At 55.6% G+C, this 18606-nt stretch overlaps 1 protein-coding gene across 8 annotated transcripts in view; it reads left to right on the top strand.

Moving 5' to 3' along the window:
* The first annotated feature begins 2176 nt into the window (after positions 1-2176).
* Positions 2177-18606, top strand: part of Tpcn2 (two pore segment channel 2) — a 30801-nt gene continuing 14371 nt past the window's right edge. For all 8 annotated transcript variants that reach the window (XR_003847278.1, XR_003847280.1, XR_003847279.1 and 5 more), the window contains exons 1-13: positions 2177-2291; positions 3917-3981; positions 4844-4920; positions 5260-5437; positions 7144-7260; positions 10642-10748; positions 10989-11064; positions 13991-14090; positions 14831-14896; positions 15360-15424; positions 15959-16053; positions 16438-16519; positions 16646-16732. Coding sequence is in view for 3 of the 8 variants with exons in the window: in XM_029557120.1 (XP_029412980.1) it covers positions 2237-2291; positions 3917-3981; positions 4844-4920; positions 5260-5437; positions 7144-7260; positions 10642-10748; positions 10989-11064; positions 13991-14090; positions 14831-14896; positions 15360-15424; positions 15959-16053; positions 16438-16519; positions 16646-16732 (1170 nt within the window). In the remaining 5 variants the exon portion in view is untranslated. The remainder of the gene's footprint in view (positions 2292-3916; positions 3982-4843; positions 4921-5259; positions 5438-7143; positions 7261-10641; positions 10749-10988; positions 11065-13990; positions 14091-14830; positions 14897-15359; positions 15425-15958; positions 16054-16437; positions 16520-16645; positions 16733-18606) is intronic.

Raw genomic sequence — 18606 nt, forward strand, 5'->3', positions numbered from 1 at the left:
TATACTACCACACTCTTTCTGTAATGCCTGACTGATTTCTGGCCACTGTGAAATAAGCTGCTCTGTTCTGCCATATGGTCCCCATGACAGACTGGCATCCCTGAAATCTTGAATTTATACATTGTTCCTCCTTTAAGCTGGGATTTTTCCTTCCTTCCTTCCTTCCTTCCTTCCTTCCTTCCTTCCTTTATCTCCCCATCACTTCTTTCTGACTTTGTGTACTTTCTTTCTTTCTTTTTCTTTCTTTCTTTCTTTCTTTCTTGTTTCGTCTTTTTGAGACAGGGTCTCCCTGTAGCCCCAGCTGTCCTGGAACTCACTATGTAGACCAGGCTAGCCTTGAACTCACAGATATCCACCTGCTTCTGCCTCTGAAGTGCTGGGATTAAAGGTGTGTTACACCCAGCCTTAGAAATTTATTTTAGGTGTTTGAGTATTTTGCAAGTATAAATGCGTCCAATGGCTGCAGAGGCCAGATAGGGCACTGGGGCTCTCTGGAACTGGAATTACACAGTTATTAGAAGTGGGTGCTGGGAATCAAATTTTGGTCCTCTGCAAGAGCAGCCCATGTTCTTAACCGCTGAGCATCTCCCCAACCCCACTTTTAAACTTTACCATTATACCTACTTTTCTTAATTTTGCTGTCAGAGGAGAAACTCAAGTTCCATTTTTGGCGGTAATGTTCATGGTTGCCCCTTTGTGTTAGATTTTTGTAAAATAAAAGAAAGATAGACGGTAATGTTCATGGTTGCCCCTTTGTGTTAGATTTTTGTAAAATAAAAGAAAGATAGAAAAATAGGAGACAAGGGCTGGGCATAGTAGCACACGCCTTTGATCCCAGCACTTGGGAGGCAGAGGCAGGCGGATCTCTGTGAGTTCAAGGCCAGCCTGGTCTACATAGTGGATTCCAGGTCAGCTGGGGCTACAGGGAGACCCTGTCTCAAAAAGACCCGCCCCCCCAAAAAAAAAGAACCACACCCTTCATTCTTAACTGATGTACCCAGAGCAGGCACAGTGGGCGGCAGGCTAGGTCTACTCTACAGAAGGAGCTCAATTAAAATTCCAGGGTTAGGGGAGAGGGAGTAGCTCAGTGGCAAACGACTTGCCTACTATGTGTGGGGGGTGGGGTTTATACCAGGGTTGTGGGACACAGCTGCACTTAGTGAGGAGTTGAGTTGGTGCCCGGGCCTCGTGTCCTTGGAGTGACTGAGGGTTTCCATCTCAAGATTATTTCTCCCAAAACTGGCAGGAGTGTAATCTATGGCCTTAGAGGAGACAGGTGAGCTCCACAAACACTTTCTCTCAGGCTTGGGAGTGACCAATTGATAAGGGGAGAGCAGAGCCAGGTTTGAGCAAGGCCAGGCTGCCAATTTAGGGCCAGTTAGACACTTTAATGGATTTATGGCTTTTCTTAATGAGGCTTGTGGCTCTTCTGCAATTCACACATTCTATCACTTTTTTCCTCAGAGGAATCAGGGTCACTTGCGTGCAGTGGGGTGTGGTGGTACACACCCTTAATCCCAGCACTCCAGAGGCAGAGATTGGTGGATCTCTGTGAATTCCTAGTCTACATAGTGACATCCTGCCGTCCCCCCACCATCCCCAAAAAACAGTAGCTAGAAGGAAAGAGTTTGCTCAGCATGTTCAAAGCCCAGGAAATAAAAAAACCACCACAAACAAAACCAGAGACTCCAGGGCACAGCCAGAGTTCAGATCCTGGGCTTCCAGGGAACTGCAATAATTTGCATTGCTAAAAAGCGCTTCCCCAGGGGCTGGAAAGATGGCTTAGCGATAAGGAACAAGGCTGCTCTTGCAGAGGACCTGGCTTCGAATCCCAGCACCCACATGGCAGCTAACAACCATTCATAACTCCAGTTCCAAGGGATCCGACGGCCTCAATTGACCTCTGTGGGCATTGCAGGACACAGGTGCACTTACACACATGCAGGCCATACACACAGAAACAAAATTTAAAAAAAAATAAATAAAATATTAAAAAAAAACGCTTCCCCAAACCCTGTCCTGGCCCTCCCGCTGGAAGGACGCCGAGCTCCACCCTGGGGGCGGGGTCCGAGGCCCCGCCCCCCACCAGCCCTCCGCTCTCATTGGCTGTCGCTACGAGCCATCTCAGCGCTCCGCTCCGCCTCCGGAACGCTGGGGCCGCCGCGCGCCTGCGCAGTGGGGCGGCTGGAGGGGCCGGAGCTGCCTAGGGTCGCGGCCGGCGGGTGTAGGTGGCGGGATGGCGGCCGAGGCGCAGCCCCTACTGGGCTGGGACCGCGGCGGCCCGGCCGGTGGTGAGTGAGCGGCGCTTCCATTTTCCCCTTTTCTTTTATCTCTGTACTTTTTTGAGTCTTGGTCTCGAAGTGGCCCAGGCTGAGCTTGAACTCTGATCTGATCTTCCTGCTTCCACCTGCCAAGTGCTGGGATCACAACCGTGCAGCACCGCTCACTTCTGATTGCTTCTTCCTGTTTCTTATGGGGAAACTGAGGCCGGGAGAGGGGGGAGAGAGAGAGAGAAGAGAAGAGAAGAGAAATAGGAGAGAGGAGAAATAGGAGAGATTCCCCTTCCCATGGTCCCCAAGTAGCAAGGGGCCAAAGAATTATCCCATCCATCCAGGAGGTACTTTGGGGTCCTGGCTGGGCTGGCCAGGTGTCGGCTCCCTGCCCCCTTCGCCCTTCAGGCTCTGCTGTCCTCTCCTGCCTTCTTCCTGGCTTCCTGTTTATGGCCATAAACATTGCTGAACCCAGGGAGGGTGGAGCCTTAGCCCCAGTTGTCTGTCGAGGGAATTAGTTGTGAGCTCAGAGTTGGAAGGATCTTGGTGTCATTTTCCAGATGAGGAAACTGAGGCTGAGCACCCTGCCTACCCTCCGATGGGATAAGCTCACTACCCTGTGTTCTGTGGTCCCTGCCAACACTGAACAGGGTAGGCAGGCCTGGCTGCTCCTCTTCCCTCTGTGGACCTCGGAGGGGACTGCTTTGGCCCAGTGGCCTCCTGTGACCCATAGGATGTGCCTGTCCGTGGAATAGTGAGACCCCGGAGGTCCCCAACAGGAGATGAGGAAGCTAGAGGCCGAGGTGACCACAGATCCACCCCTCCCCCCTCCCAAGAGTCTTCATTGCTTAATGGGGGCCCTTCTAGCCTGTCCCAGGTGTTCAGGCCTCTTGGCTAGCAGTATGTTTGGTTCAGGGGACACTGGCTTCAGGGGAAACTGCTTGACAGAGGACAGCCTGGGTGAGGGCTTAGAGGCTTGGAGAGCCAGGCCTTGGCAGGGTCAAGTTCAGAGTGTGGCATGGCTGGGGCAGGATAGGGAAACAGCAGGAGAGTGGCTGGGTGGGTAGAATGTGTCTTCACAGTGTCAGGTTGGGGTGGAGTGTGGGCCTGAAGCCGCAGGTTACCCCATCTCACAGGTGGACATACCGGGGCTGCACAGGAGGTAGAGGTGGGATGGTCCTGCAGGGTGGTGACAATAGCCCCTTTGCTGAGCCCACTTGAGTTGTCATGCCCACAGGAACTCCTGCACCTCATTCACTCATAGCACCCACGTGGGAACCAAGCAGGTGACCAGTAGCATCCAGTTGACAAGGGTGACCACATGTGCATGGTCCATGTCAGCAGATGGGGGCTGGATCTGAGCCCTGAGCATGGTCCTGGGCTCTGCAGGGTGCCACTGCCTCTTGTGTCCCTTCTGCACATGGTCCCCTGGCAATGACAGTCATAGGATAGAGCTGTGTCTGGGCTAGGTCTGATGTCTTGGGCCCATGCTAAGTGTTACTTACCTGACTAGGACTCTGACCTGGCCAGGTGCTCACTGTAAATGGCCTCTGGCTGAGGACAGCCACAGCTGGTTTCCTGCTTCTTTGTAGGGGTAAGATCGTGGTATCCCGCTTGCTCACCTGCTGTGTCCCCTTTGTCTGCAGATGCCACAACTGTGCAGGACCTCTGCATAGACCAGGCCGTGATCTTCACTGAAGATGCTGTAAAGGTGTGTGGTGGCTGCCCCACTGGCCAGCAGTCCTCCTTGATCCCTTGTTCCTTACTGTCCTGAGGCAGGAGCCTCCGCAGCTGGCCTGCGGGTTGGGACAGTCGCCGTGGTGGGCACCTGGGCCTGACCCTTTTGATTTCTGTGATGGAGATAGTCTCCTGAGGGGTGGAATCCCGAAGTCACTGACTTAGCATGCACCGAAGCCTGTCTTGGGCCACCCTGTGCTAGGTCCAGGGGCAGCAGATGCCTGGGGGGTGGATTCAGTTGTACAGGAGATGTGGAATGGCTTTGAGGAGAAGAGAGGCTTGTATAGGGGCACAGGGCACAGCCACAGCCTGTACTGAGGGAGCTCATGGTCTGCTGGGCCAGCTCTGCGGCTTGTACCAATCTGAGCCCAAGGGCCAGCAAGGGGCTCTGTGGATTTGCTTCCTATAGTCATTTCTTGGACTGGGCCTGTCTTGGTGGTGACACTGCGCTGGGTGGGGATACCTCCCTCAGGGCACCTGTGTGTTTGGTACGAAGGGGAACCCTGCTCAAGCCTCTGTATGTGTGGTATGGGTCGGGGGTGGGGGGTGGGGGGGCACAGGATGGAACGACCCTGCTCACATCTCTGTGTGTGTGGCATGAGGGGAACTCTGCTCACTCCCCTCTCTGTGTGGTACTGGGGACCCTGTTCCTAGACTGTGTGTGGCACCTGGGGAACCCCACTCATGCCCTTGTGTGTGTGGCGCTGGGGAGAGCCTGCTCATGTCCGGTGTGTGCAGCCCTGAGAAATCCATCCTCCGTGTTCATGCCCCCTCTGTGTGTGGCACAGGTTGAGGGGAGACCCCTGCTCACGCCCCATGTACCCCTTTGTTTTTAGTACCGCTCCATCTACCACCGCATGGACGCGGGCTCGTTGTGGCTCTACCACTGGTATTACTCGAACACCTGCCAACGGTGAGAACTCAGGCTCTGCTTGGGCGGGTCGGGCCCTACACCTGACTCGGGCTAGGCGGACTCCCCGTCCTCTTGGGCACAGAGGTGACCCTTGCTCCCTCCTCCATGGAGGAACAGCTGTGGATAGAAGGTTGCTGGTGGTAAGGGCTTCCTTCTCAGTGTTTTGGGTCAGCTCAGGCCATCATGTTTTGGGTCTTGGGCAAAGCTGTGTTGCTTGGCTAGGCACATTGGGCACTGTGGGAAGGGCAGTGTTATTTGGCAAGGCATGCCAGCTTCTGCTTCCCACCCCCAGGAAGTGACCTGTCCCGGGCACTTTGACCAGATGTGTCTCCTTTCCAGGATGTTGGGCTTCACCATTTTCTTGATCCTGGCCTTGGCTTTTATTGAGACTCCCTCTTCGTTCACAAGTACTGCAGATGTTCGCTACCGCTCGGTGCCCTGGCAGCCGCCCTGTGGCCTGACCGAGACTGTGGAGGCTTTCTGCCTGCTGGTCTTCCTGGTCGACCTCTTCATGAAGGTGAGGCAGGAAGGACGCAGGAAGGACGCAGGTCTCAGATATGCAGATCCTGGTGTTTTCCTGATGCCCTAGACTGCCAGCCTTGTTGCTCTTGAACCTTCACCTTCTGAGCAAAGGCCTGTTTTTGTGGTTGTTGCTTATTTTAAAGTATTAATTTTAGGGGCTGGTGAGATGGCTCAGTGGTTAAGAGCACTGGCTGGTCTTGTAGCGGTCCTGTGTTTGGTTCCCAGCACCCACATGGCTACAAATAGCTATCTGTAACTCCAGTTTCAGGGGAATCCCACGCCCTTGTCTGACCTCCCTGGGCACTGCACGACACAGGTGGACTTACATCATGTAGGCGATATGCTCATAACCATAAAGTAAAAATAATAAACAAAATATATAAAGTATTGATTATTTTTATGAGATGAGGTCTCACTGTGGAGCCTTGGTTAGCCTGGATCTTGCTATGTAGACCAGTCTGACCTCCAACTCATGAAGTTCCACCTGCCTCTGGCTTCCAAGTGCTGGGATTTAAGCCATTCAACACCATGCCCAACTTTGCATTCATTTATGTATGTATGTATGTATGTATGTGAGTGTTATGCATGTGGGCATGTGTACCATGGCATGCATGTGGAGGCCAGAGGACAGCCTGTGGGAGATCACTTCGATATTTACCATGTGGACTCTGGGATTTGAACTCAAAAGAGTCAGGCTTAGGCAGCAAGTGCCTTTACTTGCCGAGCCATTTTCCTGGCCCAGTACTGGGTTTTTGCATACATCTGGGCACTGGTGCAGAAGCAGTGACTCTTCTCCCTTTTCTGGGTGGAAGCTAGTCTGGGCTGTTCCGTCGGGGCTGAACAGCCAGGGGGACCTTTGGGAGCTGTTGAGGGCCTAGCCTTTGTGAGGGGAGACCTCCCCCCCAACTGCATGAGAGGACAGTGGTCTCTCCTCATAGCTCCGTCTGTGATTCACAATGAGTAGAGCTGGGTGAGGTGTCAAAGACGAGTCTCACCTAGAGTCTGTGCGGCTGGATCCTTCTGGCTATGGAGGTGGTCCTCCCAGTGCCTTTAAACTTGTGGGCTGCATCTGACTGGAGGCTTTGGGACTTTTCAGTGAGGCATAGAGGCGCTGGGTCTCACTAGGCCCTGTGGTCTTTCATTTATTGTGTGTGTGTGTATAATGTATGAGTGTGCATGTGTGTGCCTTGTATGTGTGTATGGAGAGACCAGAGGACCACCTCTGACATGAGTCCTCAGAACGCTAACCTTTTTTTTTTTGAGACAGACTCACACTGGCCTGCAGCTTGCTCAGTAGGCTAGGCTGGCCGGCCGGCCAGTGAGACCCTGTCTCTGTCCCCTCAGTGCTGGGATTGTAAGTGTGCACCACCATACCTGCCCTTTCTTTATGTGAATTCTGGGGATCGAACTCTGCTTCTCGCAAGGCAAGCACTTTACTGATGGAGCCATCTCCCCAGACCTGGTCTGGTACTTTGTCAGTGATTCTAGTGAATGCCTGTGGCTTCAGCTTTCCCCTGGTCTCAGTCAGCACTGCTGTTCTGCACCCTGTTCTGTTATCTGTCCCCAGCAGCACCTGGAGACTGCACTGTTGGAGGGACTCTGTGTGGTTCCCGCCTCTGCCGGCATGCACTGACACCCTCTGACCGGCTGCAGGCCCATGTCTGCCCCGTGTTGACTCTTCACCTTTGCTGCCTCTCGTAGGGCTACCTGGTTGGGCAGGCCCAGTTGCAGAAGAACATGTGGCTGCTGACCTACCTCGTGGTACTGGTTGTGTCCCTGGTGGACTGGACTGTGTCCCTGAGCCTTGTCTGTGAGGAGGTAGGTAGTGTGGCAGCTCTGAGATGGTAGGGGCTCTGTAGGCATGGGGTGCAGGTGCAGTTGAGCCCTGCAGCCATGCGTCCATCTGCCCAGTGCTGCCCATATCTTGGAGGGCTTTGGGGTCTGAGTGCCTAAGGAGCCTTGCAGTCATCTCACAGGGGAGGAGCTGTGACTTGGAGAAGGCCACTGTTTCCTTTGGGGTGTCCTGTTGGTGAGAGGACTTGGAAGCAGGGTTTAAGTTGCCCTAATTCCTGGTTCTTTAGTTGCACTGAATTCACCTGGCTAGGTCCCTAACAAGAGTGCCATCCTGCCAGGTGTGGTGGTGTAGGCCTTTAATTCCAGCACTCGGGAGGCAGAGGCAGGCAGATCTCTGGGAGATTGAGGCCAGCCTGGTCTACATAGTGAGTTCCAGACTAGCTAGGATACAGGGAGACCCTGTCTCAAAAAGAACCCCCAAAAAAGAGTTCCATCCCAGGGCCTCGCCCTGCCCAGTAGTTATGAGCCTAGAACTATTTGAGGCTCGGTACAAAGCAAAACCTGCTCACTCTGCTGCCTCAGCTCTGACCACAGTGCCTGTTTCCTTACAGGGAGGTGTTAAGGGGAAGCAGGGTGGGGACAGGTTGGTTTGGCGTCAGTCTGTTGGGTTATGTTGAGATGGCAAACGATTTACACAGGTGTTGAGCTCAGTGAAGCCCAGAGGGGTAATGGGGGTGTGTGTCTTAGCACTGCAAGCCTTGGGGAGGGCTACAGAGCTGGCCCACCCACTACCCTTCTGGGTGGGGGCCACAGCAGGGCCTAGAAGCTATGAGTCCTGTCAGTGGAAACAGCTAGGGAAGGGAAGGGAGGGAAGCCCATCTCCTGCCACCAGCCTGCAGGCGGCAACCTCCCTGAGTCTCCACTTGGAGCTGCTGGGAGAGAGGCCTGTGGGTGATGGGTCCCTGTTCCTGTAGCCGGCAGAGGCTAAGGGAGGATGGGGTGCATACCCTCCCTGCTGTTGGGCATCTGCTGCCTCCTGTGTCCACTAGTGTCCTGCCCTCCCTTGTAAGTGCAGCATTGGAAGACACTCTTGTGTCCTCTTAGAAAGGGAGGGTGCCAGCCTCACAGCCAGCATTTATTATTGATAGTTTCCGTGTCCAGCTTTCTGCACCTCACAGGCTGTGAGCAACCTGACCTCCATGAAGGGTCCTTATGTGGTGCTAGGAGGGATATGGTGAGGAAAAGAGGCTCCTTGAGGTGCATACACCAGGTGGACCCAGCTAACGAACCTGGGTTGGAACATGCAGGCATAGAGTGGCCCTGGCCGTCTAACAGACCCCCACCGTCCCCTTGTCGGTCTGCTGTTTCTCTGTGCCGCAGAGCTTGTTAACCGGCAAGGTTCGTCACCTAGTTCAGTGACCGAGACCTTCACCCTGAGGGACCAGGTCCTCTGGTTCTGCCCTTTTTTGATGGCTGGAGTGTTGTGTTGTCCCCTGCCACCAGGCCCTCGTGTGTGCTGGGAAAGTGCTCTTGCCTCCAAGCCATTCCGTCAGCCTCCTGTCTGGGGTCTTTCCTGTTGGATGCTGGGTTCCTTGTCTTTCTAGTGGCAGTGCCCCGGCCTGTCCTCCAGAGTTGGTTATTTGCCCCACTGGGACCATCCCCTTCTGACAAGATGGGTTTCCACTTGGTGAGACCAGTGTGTGTCCCTGGTGGCTTCTGCCTTTGGGACTGGGCACTTCTAGGTCAGCGGGGTGCAGCATGGCAGGGCGGGCTGTAGAAATGTGCTCACCCCCACTTCTCCAGTCATACTGGGGCAGAGCCAGCCCTTCCAGAGGCCTTTGCTGGGCCCTGAACCCCTGGCTCCCGTCTGACTCTACCCTCTGAGGCTCTGGACTCTTCCCACAGGCTGCAGCTCTGGTGGCTACATTCAGGAGGGTCCCTCTGATCTTCAGTAGCATGTGCCACACTGAGGTAGTGGGCCTCGCTAACTGAATCATCCCCAAGTCCTGGACAGTGGTGCTGGAAGAGGCACCTTGGTCAGGGGTGCGTGGAGCATATCTGGCCAGGGGTGGATCAGTGTCCCACGTGGGAAAGGGCACAGAGTATGTCACCAGGGACCATGTAGGGCCTTGTGTTTGGCTCTTCTGGGTGTATCATGGGCCTCAGGCAATCTCTATCCCTGTCCCCATGGCCACTTTGTGTCGCTGAGTCCAGAAGGCATCTGCAGGGCCAGCTGTGTGGTGTCCTAGTTAAGCATTCCCGGGCCATGAGCTCCACCCATCCACACGTGTCCTCCAAGGTCCCTTGTTCCCAGTTCTCTATGAGTTCCCTATCCATTTTTGCTCAGGAAATGTGTCCATTTAGCAGGACCCTGGCCCTGCCTGCCACCTCCTCTCTAGGGGACTTTTTCAGGTGAGGCTGTCATGCCACCTGGGGTCCATTTCTGGTTGGGCAGCTGTGCCCCTCAGGACTTCTGCAAACTAGGCTTGTGGCTTTCCTCTGTGGCTGGCTGGGCTCTGCCACCACCATCAGGTGCTGCGTCGGGGGTGGGGTGGGGGTGCCAGATGCCTGATAGTCTTGTTGTGACAGATCGGTTGGGTAACACAGGTGGCTGTGCTCACCCCCGCCCACTCTACAGATGCTTTCTCTATGCTGGCATCTGGCTGTGATTCACACTGATGTATAGAGAGGACCATGTGGAAGTATCTTTGTATCCTCATCAAGGCTGGCTTCCCTGTCTGTGGCACTGCTGAGTCTGAGCAGCTGGGGAGACCCTCGGAGACTGTTATGTCCCCTGTGACTGCAGAGGTGGTCCAAGCTCCTGGAGTGGGGTAGGGCAGCCAGACCCTTCAGCTCCTGTGTGGCCTGTTAGGAGGCCTAGAGTACCCTAGGGGTGCTTAGCCATAAGGCAGAGCTGCCACTGGTCAGTGCGTGGTGGTCTGAGGAGCTGGGTACCAGTCCCTCTGTTATGGGACCTAGGCAGGGTCTCTTCCATCCTCTTAGTCTTCTTGGTCTGTTCCATGACCTGGGGTCCTTCTGAGAAGCATGAGCTCAGTCCAGGGGGACCAGTGAGGCTTTGGAAGGGTCCTTTAGGAGCCTGCCATGTGTGGGTGCTGGTGGTCCTTGTCCAGTGTCACCAGGTCCTAGAGAGAGAGAGAGACAGAGAGACAGAGAGGCTGCTGGCAGATTCTAATTCCAATGTGATGAACCTAAGGCTGAGGTGGGGGTGTAGGAGCGGGGAGGCATCAGGCTGGATGCAGAAGAAGGCTGTGACCTGCCACTTTAGACTGCTCAGAACTGCAGCCAGCAGGCCCAGGATGGGCCACAGTGGCCAACGCGTCTGCTTGCTCCTCTGGGCTCTGGGGTCCTTGGATGAAGGTCCAGCGACTATCTGCTCTCTTCCAGTCCTTCCGTGTACGCCGGCTGCTCCGCCCCTTCTTCCTGCTGCAGAACTCCTCCATGATGAAGAAGACTCTGAAGTGCATCCGGTGGTCTCTGCCTGAAATGGCCAGGTGGGCCCTGGGGGCCTCTCCTCTGTGTCTTCTCTCTGGCATGCCCCTGGGGTTCTCTGTCCTACCACAAATAGAGGACTCTGCTAAGGCTCCAGGTCCCTGTCCCCAGGGCTGAAAACACTCAGAGGATCTCCAGGTTGAGACAGGGACACTGCCCGTAGCTGGTCCCCTGGGCTGCTGCCCTCCCTCCCAGGGCCTGTGACTCTCACTGTGCTAGGCTGACCACCATCCTCTCCTCAGCGTCGGGCTGTTGTTGACCATCCACCTGTGCGTCTTCACCGTGTTCGGGATGCTGTTGTTCACCGTCAGCGAAAAGGTGTGTGTGGGCTGTGGGGTTTGCTGGCCTGTGGCAGAGAGAGAGCCTGCCTGCTCTGGGATGGCCTGGTGGCTGAGAATGAGGACCAGCCCAGGCCCCCGCACGAGACACAGACCAGCCCAGGCCCCTCATGAGACACAGACCAGCCCAGGCCCCACATGAGACACAGACCAGCCCAGGCCCTGCACGAGACACAGACCAGCCTAGGCCTTGCATGAGACATAGACCAGCCTAGGCCCCACATGAGACACAGACCAGGAGGTGGGCTGTGGCCCACCTGAATCCAGGCCTGTGTTTACGTGGCCAGTGCTCTTGCAGCCAAGGCCTGTGTCTGTCCCTGGCTGCCTGGTCTTGGGGCCCTTTTCTGTGCTGGGTACCTCTTCCCTGTCCTCTGGTAACAGGCTGTTCACTGAGAGTAGTTTAAAGATTCCTCTCTACTCTGGCCATGCCTCAGCCAGGAACTGCCCTTCCTGACACCTACTCTGCCCTACTTCAGAGGTCCTCCTTGCCTGGGCCCCTGAGCCCTGACTCCGGGGCTCCTACCCTGCCCAGCCCCACCCGAGACTTTGGCAATGCACTGGGGATGGGGGCTGTGTCTGCCTATTAATCCTACCAGGGTGTCTGCCTTGGGCTGTCCAGCCTTAGGTTCTCTGTATGTGTTCTCATGTCCAGCAAGGGTTGCGTCCAGGCCAGGGTCACTTCTCCAGCTGGGCCATCCTGTATCTCTGCATCTGTCTGAGGATGTGGCTGGTATGCAGTCAGGACTGGTTTTTATGAGGTGGAGGCGATGTAAGGATGGAGCTGTGCTATCCAGGGTGGGGGAGGCAGGATGGTGCTTTGAAACTCTGGGGAACTGGAGTAGCCCTGCATGTGCCTGCATGCATGTGTCTCTATGTCACCTGCTTGTCTGATGTCTGCACGAATGTGTCTCTGTAGGTAACTATAGGCTGTGTCACTGGTGTGTGTGTGCTTGTTGTGTGTCTGTATGTGTTATGTGTCTTCGTGGGTATCTCCATGACTGTGTCTCTAAGCATGTATGTCCATGGAGGGCAGAGGCAGTGGCTGATCTGCTGGGGTGGGACCTCTGCATGATTGTCTCATGACTATGGTTACTGTTGTCTGAGCCTGAGTCAGACTGGCAGGCTGTGGGTGGAACAGCCTCTGCCTTAGGATGAGGGTGTGGGCCTCGGCCCAGGAGTGCTGGAGTACTGAGCTGCTGCTTGAGCAGACGTGGGCTTTGCCCCATGAAGGGGAACCAGGCTGACCAGGGCCAGGGTTGTACAATTGAAGGTGATTGCCTGTTATGGTCTTGGTAAGGGCTCCATTCCATCCTTGGTTCAGTTGGGAGGGTGGGGGACTGACCTTTCCTGAGTTCCCTGTCCTTGGCCATCAGGCCTGAGGAACAGGTTGAGAACTTGGCCTGCGGTGGGAGCCTGCGGTGTGTCCTGGTTGTCTTGCCCAGTGTCTCCAGACTGCTGTTGGCAGAGAACTTTGTCCAAGTTCCTCTTGTAAGCAGAGTGTATAAATGGCCTGTTCAGCACCTGCCGTTTGTCATCATGCAGCTCCGACTCTGATTTTTTTTTTTTGGTGAGATCCAGGGCTGGCTTTAGGGGCTTGTGTCCCTAGCACCTCATGTGGGTTAGGGCTGTCACTGCACTTGTGGTGGGCTGGGCGGGAACCCAGGCTCCCTCTGCTACTCAGAACTGATTTGTAGAGGCACTGTAAGAGGCCTACTAGGAGATGGGCCAGGCTAGGGCTGCCTGCCTTGGAGGTTTCTCATTCCCCTGGGTCCTTAGTGGACTTGTTTGTAAACTGGTGCAGGTGTTAGAATCTTCCTTAGCCACCCTGAGCTCAGTTTCAGCGTGTTGAGGATATTTGGAGGATCTGGGGGCTGGGCTCAGCCCTCTAATCCTGCCATTCCTGGACACATGCTTAGGGGATGTTCTGTCCCTGGGGCCCTTCAGCTGAGTGGTATCTCTGAAGGCTCCTGAACCCAAGTGGTGCTGCTTGGTCTCCCCTTGGCACCATTCTGCTTGTGGCTCTGTGCCCAGCCGCTCCTGATCCTGTAACTTCTTGTGACATCCATGTCCCCCATCCTTAGTCATTTTATGGCATCTGTTACCACCAGCCTATTCATATGTCCTTGGGCCCCAGGCAGATGGATGACAGGACTGTTTTGTAGATGAGGACAAGCAGGTCCTGGGGTTAATGCCTGCCCTGTGCCCTCCCTGTGCAGGGAGGAGGGACTGCACCTACTTGTAAGAGCTTGGCAGGCACACAATGGCTCTGGGGACAACCCTGAGTTCAGAGTGCGGTAGCTCTCACCTCACAGCTGACACCCTGCCTGCATATTTACTGCCCTTCACGTCTGGGTTTTCCAGGAGGGATGGAGGCTGGGAGCCCAGGCATGGAGTCCCTTGCTAAGTGCTGTGGTAAGGCTCATCCACATGGACAAGGCCTCTGAATGTCACGAGTGGCCGTGGGCCCCTCAACTTCTGGAGCAGTGAGGTCTCCCCCAGGGGTTCCTGTTCAGAGTGGCTAAGGTCCCCTCTGCCGTGACAGCCTGCTTGAGGCCACGTGCTCCAGCCTGGGCCTCTGCCCTTCCTGCCCCTTCGTATCGCCTCCCTGTTGCACATAACACCTGTACTCAGGCTGGCTGGTCTTGTATGTGGTCACTTGGCTCCCGGACTGTGGCTAGCTGGCCCAGGTAGGAATGTCATTGTGGTTGGAGCCTTGCTTACCTTCCTTGAGTTCTGTCATGTCTGGCCATGAGGTCAAAGCCTGCTGGAAAGTGGTGGGCAGATGTAGGTCAGGGCTGCTGACCCCCAAGTGCATGGTCCCTGCTACTGGGTCTGAGTGGGAGCTCTCTTAGGCTTAAGGCCTCAGCTGTGTGACAGAGGTCAAGGCTGCCTCAATCTTCTCTTAGGATGAAGCCCAGGACAAGGAGAGGCTGGCCTACTTCCAGAACCTTCCAGAGGCGCTGACCTCACTCCTGGTGTTGCTGACCACTGCCAACAACCCTGATGGTGCGTGTGGACTGTGGGATCTGGAGGGGCAGTGAGCTGGCCTGGCAAGGTCTGTTGGGATGCTGAGCTGTGGGACCCAGCTGGACTGTGTGCGGCCTTTTCATCAGCGTGGGGAGGGTGATATGTGGGGCTCTCTCCTTCCTTCTTTTTGTCTTGTTTTCCCTTCTCCTGGAAAAGCTGAAAGTGAATGCTGGTCTGTGGCGTTGGCCAGTGGCCCCTCTTGTGGCCTCTTTGGGGCCTAACCACTTGTTCTCGCTGCCCAGGCCTGGCTGGTAGGTGCATACCGCTTGGGAGCATTGCGTGTGAGAGACCCTGGGGTCTTAAGCTGACCATAGTGGGGAGCTGCCAGGTCCCCCAACTGCTCTGCTGTGGGCTGTGGCAGGATGGGAAGGCTCCAGTCCTGGGCTCTTCTCTGGTCTGGCCCCTGTGACTGGACTCAGGGATGTATATACCTTGAGACCTTCCGAGGGCAACCTGGGATTCCCACCCTAGGATTGCTGTGCAGCCAGACCCTGAGCACTGTCCCTACCTGTCCCCGGAGCCCTAGCCAGTCACTGCTGGGGAGCTGGGTGGCGTGGTCACAAGATGGTCCATTTCAACTCAGGGAAGGGTGCAAGGTTGGAATCCAAAGAAGTCTCCAAGGAGCCCTCTGGAGAAGGGGCAGATCGTGCAGGTCATGAGGGAGACGGGGCCCGGTGCTGAGGTGTGTTTTTAGTCTTTCTGTTCTCTCCTTGTCTCAGTGATGACTCCTGCGTATTCCAAGAACCGGGCCTATGCCATCTTTTTCATAATCTTCACCCTGATAGGTAAGTGCAGGGCAGTCTGGGTGGACCCTTAGCTCGCTCCTCTCTGTAACCTCACCTCAGCCTTTCCCCCCATAGCTTCACCTCTACTCACCCCCAAACCTTCACCTCATCTGCCCCCTGAGTGAGCCCCCATACTTCACTTCAATCGGAGTGCTCCCCACCTCCACTTCCTCTCGTGTGTCCCCCCCCATCTCTGTGGTGGTCTGTGACACTGATGGTCCCCTATGACCAGGCATGCTGACCTGTGCCCCACTGGTAGACAGGGATGCAGTGGCCTGGGGGCTGTGCTGTGTCCCCAGCTGGAGGTAGAAGTGCCTCTGTGAGGTGATCGGTCATCTGGCCCTCCTTGCCGCCATGCCCAAGCTTGCGGAGCCTGCCAAGCCCAGGGACAGTTGGGTACCTGCTGCTGCAGGCTCCGCCCCACGGCCTCTGATTAAACTTTTTTCCCTTTTTTCTTTTGCAGGAAGCTTGTTTCTGATGAACCTACTGACAGCCATCATCTACAATCAATTCCGTGGCTACCTGATGGTGAGCCATGCTGTGCCCCCTGCTGTGCTGTGCCTGAGCTGGCTCTGGATGCCAGGCAGGGTGGGACCCGAGCCAACTGGCCAGGCTCTAGTGGGGCAGGGAGCGAGGCTGCCACTTCCAGTGGACCAGCCCGATCTGCCATTTCTGCTGTGGCTCTGTACCACAGGTGTTGCCATGGCTACCCAGGGTTTCCTTCCTTGCCCTCCCATTCCCCAAGAGGGAAGCTCCCAGAGGTTGTAGCTCCTGGGGTATCTGACCTGCACCCTTTTGGGGGAGCCAGCCCCTAAATACCCAGAGAAATGCAGACATTAGAGGCTTGCTGCACTGAGAACCCCTGTTGGTACCTAGCCCTGCTCTGCCTTGCTGGCTCCTTCCTTTGAGGACTGTCCACTGGAGAGGTGTGACTGTCCTCTGAGGAATGGGGGGCTGTCCCCCCAGCCTTCCTTGGAGGCTTCCCTTTGCTCATCCCCAGGGCAGGGGTCGGAGTTGGGGGAGTGTCTGAGAGCTGGATGCTCAGAGCCGTACTCCTTGTAGAAATCTCTGCAGACCTCGCTCTTTAGACGGCGGCTGGGGGCTCGCGCGGCTTATGAAGTCCTCACCTCCAAGGCAGCTCGAACTACCCCTGAGGCGTGAGTCCTGGTGGGGTCCTCTGTCCCCTTGGCAGACGGGAAGCTGGTGCTCATTGGGAGTTTCCTGAGCCACCCCTGCTGACTGGTGTCATACTCCGACAGTCCATTTGGAATTGTATAAACTGCCCCTGTTTTCTTGCCTCTGAGCCCATTCATACCTGAGCCAGGAATACACATAACTACCTGGACAGAGCTGTGATGGCAGCTGTAGAGAAGGTTCTGATTCCGCCCAACCTCCCTGTGGCAGTGGAATCTGCCTGTCCCTCTTTACAGGGAACTTCTCATCAGAGCCTGTAAGGCGCTTGCAGCACCCCATGGCCAAACGGGCTGGAGGACCTGGCTCCATTGACCATGCTCACTGGGGTGGGGGTTTCTTTCCCACAGAGTTGGGGTGAACCCCGAGAGCTTCCTGAAGGTTCTTCAAAAGACCCAGCTGCAAGACAGCCAGAAACAGGCTATCATGGAGGTAGCTGCTCCCCCGAGCCTGCCCCAGTTCCCGTGCTTGGCTCCATCAGCTTGGTACTCACAGCAGGAGTTGGCAGGGGTTCAGGCCATCCCTCCCTCATTGGCTGACCCACGCTTCCTTCTGCAGAAGTTGCGCTCCTACGAAGGCCGCCTGCTGTCAGCTGACGAGTTCCAGAAACTCTTCGATGAGGTTGACAAAGGTGTGATCCGAGAGGTAACTAGGTCAGGCCTGTGCCACCTGCCTAGCCCGGGCCACCAGGGCTGGTGGGGCTCCCCACTTCCATTGTTTCTGATGACCACTGCCAGGACTTTCCTGCCCTGCGTCCCAGCCCCTTGGATGGGCAGTGGGAACCCTTTGGCTCTTGGAAACTAGGGCGATTTTATTGGCCTGGAATAGTCAGTAGCCAGAGAAGCGGCCTGGGCCCAGCCTGACTGACACAGTGGAACTTTCCACAGGGTTTCTCTGTTTTTGAGACAGATCCTCTGTGTTCCTCTGGAAGGCCTAAATGCTGGCCCTCCCCAAGGCCTTTGCCTCTCATTCTTGACACTTGTGCACAGTCCCCTGGAGAGGGGGACTCTGGCTTTTACTTCAGCCCAGGTCAGAGGCTAAAGCTGTCTGCATTTTCCTGTGTGATTTCTGAGGTGAGCAGATGGGCTGGCTACAGCCCAGGTATCTAGGCCATCTAACCTTGGGAGGGCCAGGGAAGATCCTGAGCAGGGATGGGGTTGAGGTGGACTCAGATGTGTCCTGTGGTTGGACTTTTGTGAGTTCTATGTCACTGCTGTGACATGCTCAGGCCCACAGCTTCAGCAGGCTGACACTAAACTGTCTCATGTCCTCACATGGTCATCATGTGTGTGTGTGTGTGTGTGTGTGTGTGTGTGTGTGTGTGTGGGCCCTGACATCCTCTTCTTATAAGAGCACAGCCATGTGGAATAGGACCCACCTTGGGTCACTCAGTCACCTCTGTCTACAAAAGCCTCATTCTAAAGTGCCAGGGCCAGGTCTTGGGCATGGAAATTCTCTAGGTGATGAAGGTCATCCCGTCAGCTGCTCTGGGATGGTTGTCAGCCTGACTGGTGTCAGGACCACATCGCAGGTAGTTATCGTAAAACCATGTTTTCCTCAGGCCTCTCCAGGCCTTGGAGCTTGAGCCCTCGGGGAGGGGGGGTGGGGAGCATGTTGCTGTTGGCTTTGGGGGTATCACTCCTGGAGCAGCGTTAGCCCTTGGGGCACAGACCATAATTCTAGTGATGTATCAGTGGGACACTTTGTGTATTCAGGCCATTAATCCTCTGCTTGGGCCATGTGGGCCCTGAGGTATCAGAGGGTCCACCTGATTTGGGGCATACTAAGCAGACGCTGGTAGGTGTAGACTTTGTAGAGAATGCACGACTGGGGTCTGGGAGGCTCTGTTCCTCATGGTGGTTCCTGGCCTGGGTGGAGGGCTGCTGGCTAGGAATGATCAGGGCTGAGTGACCACAAACCTAGCCCTAGTTCCTTGATCTTGCCCAGGGTGGCCTGCTGGGCTGCTGCTTGCCAACCTGTACTCTCTCCCCATGCCAGGATGTGAAGGTGTCCACAGAGAGGTGCTGCCTGCCTTGGTGCTGCCGAGGAAGGACAGAGGGATCTTATCATTGTCCATCTATGCAGTGGAGTGGACTCGGGTGGGGTCGGGGGGCTAGCATTTGAGCCATATCCTTCCTGTGGCCCCCCCCTTTCCCAGCTGCCCATTTTTTTCCTGTGGCATGTGAGACCCCTTCTTTCTGTGGTGTCCCAAGATACGAAGGCCAGAATTGGGGTTTGATGGAGGAGTTTGGAGGCGGGCAGTTTTAAGAACTGCAGGTCATTGCCCTGGTCTTAAGCCACTCTTCCCCTAAAGCTGAGTGCAGTGGGGACCGAGTTTTCAATTGTGAGGTGCGGATGCTTCGCAGTTGCTAACATTAGGGGCAGGCTGTATTTGGATTAGCCCCTTCAGAGAAGTGCCCTGGGGCAAGCTGGTGGTGTGGGAACACGTGTGGTTGTCACCTGTCCATCAGCGTGGTTTTGCTAGGGGGTGAGGTGTGAGGGGTGAGGGGTGGGGGGTG

This window comes from Nannospalax galili, unplaced genomic scaffold, assembly GCF_000622305.1.
Source record: "Nannospalax galili isolate Female #2095 unplaced genomic scaffold, S.galili_v1.0 scaffold1307, whole genome shotgun sequence".
In the NCBI taxonomy this organism is placed as follows: domain Eukaryota; kingdom Metazoa; phylum Chordata; class Mammalia; order Rodentia; family Spalacidae; genus Nannospalax; species Nannospalax galili.